Raw genomic sequence first — 8,302 nt, forward strand, 5'->3', positions numbered from 1 at the left:
CAAAACATCATCCCGGGGCTAGGGTTGAGCCGCAATAGGTGATCGAAATTTTACATAGGAATGAACAGCAAAGCATGATAAGACATATTGATATATATGCAATTCCAAGTACTTTAGATTCAAGTTTGTTCATATAAGAGGCCCTCGAGAATTGGTGAGACTACAATAAGGGATGAATGTTTTTTTTTTTTTTTTTTTTCAAGGGAGTACATAGGATAAAATCTTTAAAAAGAGTTGCAAGATTACACTAAATCTTATAAATGAGCAAAACATATCTAAGAAGTGAAGAGTAGATTTCTTTTCAAATTATGAGCACTGAGGTTAGAGTTGAGCCAAACTCAGAGATCCAAATTGTACATAATGCATGTGTACAGGTAAAATCTTCTCCATAAAAGGAGGTAAATGTTGATCGTATTGATATTAAAGCATCCCAGTGCTGGTTTTAACTTTGAATAAATCATAACTCCTTTTGAACTACATATTGGTCCACAACATGGAATCAAAATTTTTACGAATTTACCAATTCTATTAAAAAATGATGCTGGGGTAAAGTGACTCAGATGAGCATTGCGTTTTATGTTGTGCTCCCCAAGTGAAAATCATTTAAAAATATGAAAATGGACAATAAACAGTGAATTACTAGATATACTTACAAACATGACTTTGATAAATCATAAATGTTACTTTTCCTTCTGATAATATTGAATTATGAGTGAATAGATATTCTGAATGAGCTTAAAGCTCTTTACTAAAATAAGTTTTTAGCATTTTTGACAGGTGATAATTAGGGAAGAGGGTACTAGTATTTAAATGCTTCAAAAAAGTTTAAAATATTATATCTATATCAATGTTTTTGTTTGGATATTTGAATTTAAAAAAAAAAAAATTCAGCTAAAAATTTACATATTGTGCAGTTGTCTGCAGTTACAAAAGTTAAAATATTCATCAAAATACATCATTCTGAAAAAAAAAGCAAAAGACATCGAAAGCTTCGGAAATAAGTTGAATAAAAATAGTCGACAATAAAATTATCACAATCATAAGAGGTTGAGACAGTCAGCATTATAGATGCCTTGAACTTATTTCTCGACTTCATGAAAATGTCGGCAAGGTCCAAACATTGTGCTAGCTGGACACAATTCTAAAGTGTTTGACATCCCTGTGCTCTTTAAATTAACATTTTGGAGACATTTTCATCAGCAGTCACTGGCTTCAATGATACATTTTCTCTTTCAAAATATCACATCCAAACCTTTAATCATACTCAGAGACATATTCTACAGAAAAATACAGTGCCAACAACTCATTACAAAATGGCATAGCCTTGAAGAGATTGGTTGATCATACACACCTTCCCATAATGTTAGAGTTGCTGCATCCTTCAACTCGAGCTCTGCTGTTGCAATGTTCTATCACAAGACCACAACCAGTGAGGGATCTTTTCTGTGCCCGCACCTATACTGCAACATTGTACCTCGGTTTATACAGACTCATACAAAGGACTAGCCTCCACTTCCGAAAGTGTATACTGTCACGTTATTTGGAATAGATAAGAAATTACTGTTGTATATAAAATACGTTTCAAAGTTTAGTGATATTGGTACTTCGTATTTTAACAAAACATTTTCTTTCCATGCAAAATAAATTCTAAGTCAGAAATTGAATTGACAATGATTTAATTCCATTGCCTATATTTGATCATACATGAGAATTAAATGTTGCTTTTGCTGTTTATTGATATTTACTGATGAGGTCCTGTGCATAAATTTGATATTCTAGTATTCACAAATGAATATGATAATACATCTGTAATTGTGCATGCACAACACACGGCGGAAATTGATTTAGCGCATTAAGGATTTAAATGCTAGTACAGTGAAAACAGTCTTATCCGATATTCATTGCACTCGGGTGTCAGATTAGACAGTTTAGACAGCTTTCACAGTGGTAGTATATACAAAGGACAAAAAGTTAGTGATGTTCTTTATTTAGCAGAAGCAGTTCTCTGCCAAAGGCACTAAATTAAAAGAATACTCAACCAAATGTAATACGTTTACAAAATACAGCAGTGCCATTAATTTTTTATATGTTACATGTGCATAATGTATAGGTAACAATTTTGAAATAACTCGCACTGAAACTGGATCTCAATTATGTTGATCCTTTCTCAACTTTCATCTTAGAAATAAACATTCTGTCCTGCGAGGGTATGAAAATAAGTAATATGACTTGACAACATCTGCTCCCTCCCTTTCCCTCTAGGATTAAATCGTCGTCTCTTGATAAATTTCATTGCCCTCCTTTAAAGGGAATGAAAGCGTTTCCATACGATAATGCAATCAGAAAAACCACCAAAAAGAATGTGGAGATATGAACTTGAAGAATAACTGCCAAATATAATTAGTCCGAATTTTCTCCGGTAAAAATTTGAGGAAAATGGAGTCGGAGGAAATTCAAATTAAATTTATCTTTCTAAGTAACTCATCTACAAATGCAATCTTTTACACTGTTTCTTTTTACATTACATGTAAGAAACAAAGAACTAGGGAGAAAAAAAAACTTTTAATTATCAAAAGATGCCTTAAGCTTAGGCTTGTATAAGAAAGATAACAAGATGTTTATACTTATTTAAATTTATTTGGCGAAATAGGCCACGGCTGCTTTATACAATAAGGGAGCCAGGCATCAGTTATTGCCTTCATTTGGCATAGGCAAAAATATACAAGCATAAATGGTGGGCCCTGGGCACAGATGCTCACCTGCTTGAACAATAATTGAAAAATCATTCAACTAGGCACCAAGTCATATAGTTAAAAATATAGGTTAGGCACTATCGGTGAGCCAAATATCCGCCTGGGCAATATGCTTATCCTAGTAAGATGTGATTTCAGCCGTGACGTTTCGGACAAGGCCTAGGTGTGGAGATGGATTACAGCTTATCTGAAAAAGAAAACAGAACAAAATACGAGAAAGCAGAAGCCACTTTTAGTAAACATAATATGAGTTTTTCCATGGGATGTGGTTGGGGGGTTGAAATTTTGCAGAAACTTGATTTTTTGCGCTTGACGTCACGGGTTTTGGTGCTCAGGTTTGACTAATAACCCCCAAACCCCAAGGTTAGGATGATGCTAATACAAGAGCAGGACCCGAAGGATAACCACAAACGACAAAATATTGAAAAAAAAAAAGCTTATTGACACTTTGATAAATGGATTTAAAATTGAGTGGTTAAATCACATTATCAAAAGATGCCTTAAGCTTAGGCTTGTATAAGAAAGATAACAAGATGCTTATACTTATTTTAATTTATTTGGCGAAATAGGCCACGGCTGCTTTATACAATAAGGGAGCAGGCATTGATAATTGCCTTCATTTGGCATCCCCAAAAATATACAAGCATAAATGGTGGGCCCTGGACACAAATGCTCACCTGCTTGAACAATAATTGCAAAAATCATCCAATTAGGCACCAAGTCATATAGTTAAAATATAGGTTTGCCACTACTGGTGAGCCAAATATCCGCCACGAGCCTATGCTTCAGCATTGGCTGCGCCACCAGTAGGGCACCCCGTATGAAAATAAAGGATTGATGTTGTTTAGAGCAAGTAAACCAACATGAAAATGACTATCTAACTGATGTGCATGTCCTCCAAAAAGAAAAAAAACAACATTAATATATATACACGTATAAATATGTGTCAATAATTAATACTTGGTCTTACAAGATGACCAAGAAAATAAAGTAATTTGGTATATGTCAGTACAAATACGTAGACCCTCAATAGTCTATGGACAGTGAGAAAATAAAATAGGGACAAGTAACCATGACTAAAATCTTAGTCATGGCGCAGGCATGGCCTATTTTCCCCAAGTCTTGGAGATACTTGAACGGAGTTATTCATCAAAAACGCTAGCAGTGCTTGCTGCAATCTATTCAAAAACAAGTTATTACCCATCTCGGAAAGGTGGACCTTATCTTTAAAAAACATGCCTGTGTTGACCATATGTAACTCTGGGTACCTGATGTACTTCCCCCCAGACCTTAATAAGTAGGCAGCCACATGGCTGTTTACTCGGATTCTTATCCTCTCCATAGCAGATTGGTTAATAACCCCCCCCCCCCCCCGCCAATGAAGACGCGGCAGTATTTGCGACCATATCAATATTGTTGATGGTAGCAATTTTGCTAATTTTCGTAATACATCTTTTAATCTGAAACGTAAATCAGCTGACTTACCTCCACTGTACCATGAAATGTTATTATATACCCCCGTAATGAATGACTAACATATGAGGAGCATTTTCTACCTTGAGTAATGTTCTAACTTTGGGTAAGATCTCTTCAAACTTCATACCCCCTTTGCCTTGCAAGCTAAGGAAGCATTATGCCGGTCTAATTCTAAGTTGGTGCCAAATATTGATTTTCTGGCATGATAAAATGCGTGCTTAACTATGGAAGACACATATTCTTTTTACACCTACAAAAATTTGCCAACAACAACAAAAAAACATGATTCTGAGGCTAAGGCTAATTACATCCTAATTCCTACTGTACTTGAACAAACACTGAGATTCCATCTACCCCTACTGGAAATGTCTTTTTCGCTAGCTCCGTTGGCCCAAGCAGGGGAAGCTGCGCCTATGCAGAAGGAATGAGTTTTGTATGCGTGCTTGTTTAACCCCAATTTTTCTATGGTTATATTAAAAACAGATGACACCTGGTACCTTGTCACTTGGTACCCGAGATGTGACCAAAAAAAATGGTGAAGGGAAGTTGGGTCTTAAGTGCATGAATGATAAAACTGGGCACTGGGCATATTGGCTGAAGAGTGGCTTTTAGTGAGATTGTTGTCCCCCTCCCCTCTTGATCGGTTTTTGAGTGTTAAAGGACAATGAGGATTGTATTGGTGTGTTTGTGATAAGTTATATACCCGGCTTGAATAGCATGACTAGGGTCATATGCCGAATTTTGAACCAGCTCCCCATTCTAAAATAACCAAAAAAGGCTGTTGTGAATATGGCTGAGAACAGCACAGCTTCATATGGGGTTTGCAAATTGTAGGCAGCAACTTAAGTATACTGGACAAAATTGTGGAAGTTATCGGTTTATGTCCATCGAGGAGTTTTCTGAGTAAGAATGATTGTGTTGAATCAGGAAGATTGTGAAGCTTACAAAAATAAGATATCTCAGAAATGTAAGACTTAACTGTGTTTGGGGAATACTGCTTATATGATTGGTAGGAAACGATTGATTGTAACCACTAATTGATTGTAATGGGGAGGCCAGTCTTCTGTGCCAAAATAAAGCTTGCGAAAATCATTGAAAACATTTGATGCAGTGTTATACAACTTCTCAGTACTGTCAGCGATAGAATAGCTTAACAGCTCTCTAGCTCTATGTCGTAGATCGCCTGCAGAAATGATTGCGGAATTAATGTTCGGTGGTCCTACGCCTCTGGGAAGCTGGCCCGGAAACGTGACCACTGCTGTCGAAAGAGAGAATCGGCTTTGATATTATGCAGGCCTATGATATGTGTCGCCTTAAACTGAATATTATACACTATCCCCAGAGGAACCAAATTCCTAAGCAAACGCATGACCCTTTTTTGATTTGGATGTCTTAGAATTAAGAATATATACAAGGTGTGAAGAACAACTTTCTTGCCAGCCAATTTTTCACCCCAGACGTCAAAAGCCATAGCTATTGGTACTAACTCTAAGAATGTAATGCCTTTAATGATCTCTAACACTTTCCACTGTCCTGGCCATTGCATGAATGCCCATTGCTTACAGTGTACCTAAAATAGCACCACAACCTAACTCAACATTTCCTGCACTATCAGTAAATAATTCCAAAGTCAAAATCATTTGTCCAATCTACAATTCTGTAAGAAGTGACTCCATTGAAACATTCTAAAAACAGTAACCAAGTTAATATCTGCCCTCATTTCTAAACTGACCCTGCGCTTGGTGATGTGGTTTTGACAGCCCACAAGTAGCATCATATAGCCTTCTAAAAAAAGCCCTACCGGCTGGGATAGCCCTTGAACAAAAATTCAATAGCCCTGTAAGGGCCTGAAGCTCTTTCAATGTGACCTTCTTTTTTGATTAGTAAATAAGTTAACTGGTCTTTAAGCTGTCCCAATTTGTCCGATGGTATTCGAATTGTCATATTAACAGTGTTAATTTCTAGCCCCAAAAAGGTCAAATTGTTTGTAGGTCCAAGAGTTTTTTTGCGCTAAGGGGATACCTAGCTCGCAACAGATGGAGCTAAACTCTGATATGAGCCTAGCACAACCTTGACTACCCTCTCTACCTGTCACCAGGAAATTGTCTAAATAATAAACCACACTGCTGCTTAAGTACCCATTCTATAAAGGTAGAAAATTTTTCAAACTTGGAACAGCTCAGAGAACACCCAAAAGGCAAGCGCTTATCCACAAATATCATACCCTGAATTTTGAAGCCTAATGATTGATAATCAGATTTGTGAACCGGCAATAGCCTAAATACATTTTTTATATCTAATCGAGCAATTAGTGCACCTGGACCCAATTTTGCAAGCATGTCTAATGCGTCATCAAATGACGAGTACTTAACCGACTAATGCTCCTTACTAATAAAATCATTGACGCTGGACCGGGGGGGGGGGGTTAAGACAAGTGATGAATCAATCTGTAAGAACCCCCCTTCTTTTGTACCATACCCACTGGGGACAACCTAAGATTCGGCGGGGGGGGGGGATCAAATGGACCTGCAACTCTGCCTGACATGATCTCATTAATAACTAATTGAATGGCTTCAAACTGTAAACCAGACATGGATTTAAGATTATTACAATCGGTGGCCACTCGAGGCCCTTCACAACACAACCTAAAACCATATGTAAATCCCTGCAAGAGTTCTAAGGTCACCAAGCCAAGTGGGTAATTTACCAATAATTCACTTAATTTGGGCACATTAATAGGGCTTGCTGCAATATTACTGAGGTCTAGCTGACTGGGTATAAGGAACTCTAATAGCTGAGCTTGGTGCTATGGGTCTCCTGGGTAGCTGAGGCCGCCATGTTGCTTGCAGACCACCAGACCTAAAATTTAAACTAGAGCCTGAGGATGTCTTGTGTTTAATATAGGGATGGTTTTGTGAACATATCATGCATTCGTGTTTGTATTGACATGCGAGTTTATGACATAGACCCTTGTAATTAAATTCATAACACTTAAGAATGGAGGCCTGAGGCGAGGAAATCTGGGTGCTGGGAGCACTGTACATGTACAAGAGCCATAGCTCCTGTTTAACAATAGCAAATGAGAGGGATGGGTTAGCCTTCTTCTTCAGCCTAAACTGAATATCATAGTCACGCCACCCGAGTGTCTTTACCCTACTTGCCCCCAACCTAATAGTATGAATATATTTAAATAATTGAACCCTGCTCTCGGCGTGGGCTGAGGCATATATGGATGCATAAATGAGAAAACCATCTGTCCACACTTGAATGCCGTTAATTACCTTTGCTTTAGTTTTTGGGGCCAAGGTGAGGTTACCCTCTTTCATAGAAAAGTATTTTGTCTCGTCCTTTGGGTCAACCCCATGTGAATTTTCGAGCAACAGGCCCAAATTGATGTAGTCGCCATTTACAATTTTAAGTTTTAATCTATTTGGCACTCTGTGGCCTAAATCGTTATCATAACTTGGTGTTAAAGCAAGGTAACTATCATTTATAATGTCAGGTTCTGTACCTGCACTCTGTTCCTGTGTGATATTGATTGTTTCAGTTGCTCTTTGGGGGGGGGGGGGGTCTCTGCTGGACTCGGGTCTCATTCTACTTGCTGCTCAGAATATCTGCCACTGCTTGCGACACCTGTTGCAACTGTTCGTTAGATAATGACAGTGGCAAGTGGCCTGTGGTCTCGCTAGCTTCTGGTTGGCCTTGAGCCGGAGGAGCGCCATCATTCCGCTTGGTAGGCCTGCTTGGCAAGGGCGTTAGGTCACGCTTCCTTTTTGGCATTATCGCTAGGTGCTCGTTATGAAATACTGTAAAACGAGAAAAAAATGGTGCACTTCTAATTTTAGCGCCTTAGGCGCAAGTGCCCCTTAAAGCTAAAATTTATTGTGCGCTAACGGGTTTCTAAATATTAAACTTTTTTGTGTTCAAAGCAATCACTTAAGTAAATGTAAACGGGCACGCGCGATTACATAATGTAGAAGGGTCGCTGTATTTTTGTATACATACTCGCACTGGTAAACTGTAGGATCGATCATGTGCCAAAATAATGCTGATTCTTTGCAAAAAAAATATGA

At 38.0% G+C, this 8,302-nt stretch overlaps 1 protein-coding gene across 1 annotated transcript; it reads right to left on the reverse strand.

The window, feature by feature from the left end:
* Nucleotides 1–6,358: 6,358 nt before the first annotated feature.
* On the reverse strand, nt 6,359–8,009 carry LOC133174598 (uncharacterized). The gene is made up of 2 exons (XM_061309699.1): nt 7,828–8,009; nt 6,359–7,712 (listed from the first exon to the last, which is right to left on the reverse strand). The coding sequence occupies exons 1-2, from the start codon at nt 8,007–8,009 to the stop codon at nt 6,983–6,985; spliced, it is 912 nt and encodes a 303-aa protein (XP_061165683.1). The 3' UTR covers nt 6,359–6,982.
* Between the last annotated feature and the right edge of the window lie 293 nt (nt 8,010–8,302).

This window comes from Saccostrea echinata, unplaced genomic scaffold (genome assembly GCF_033153115.1).
Source record: "Saccostrea echinata isolate AGI-Se365-2 ecotype Australia unplaced genomic scaffold, CSIRO_AGI_Sech_v1 ptg000058l, whole genome shotgun sequence".
Classification (NCBI taxonomy): domain Eukaryota; kingdom Metazoa; phylum Mollusca; class Bivalvia; order Ostreida; family Ostreidae; genus Saccostrea; species Saccostrea echinata.

What these genes read in the sequence shown, in the direction of transcription:
- LOC133174598 (XM_061309699.1), bottom strand. Translation starts at nt 8,009, where the DNA reads ATGCCAAAAAGGAAGCGTGACCTAACGCCCTTGCCAAGCAGGCCTACC. An exon ending in GCAGATATTCTGAGCAGCAA is followed by an intron (nt 7,713 to 7,827) that starts GTAGAATGAGAC and finishes TATAAATGATAG; the next exon opens with TTACCTTGCTTTAACACCAA.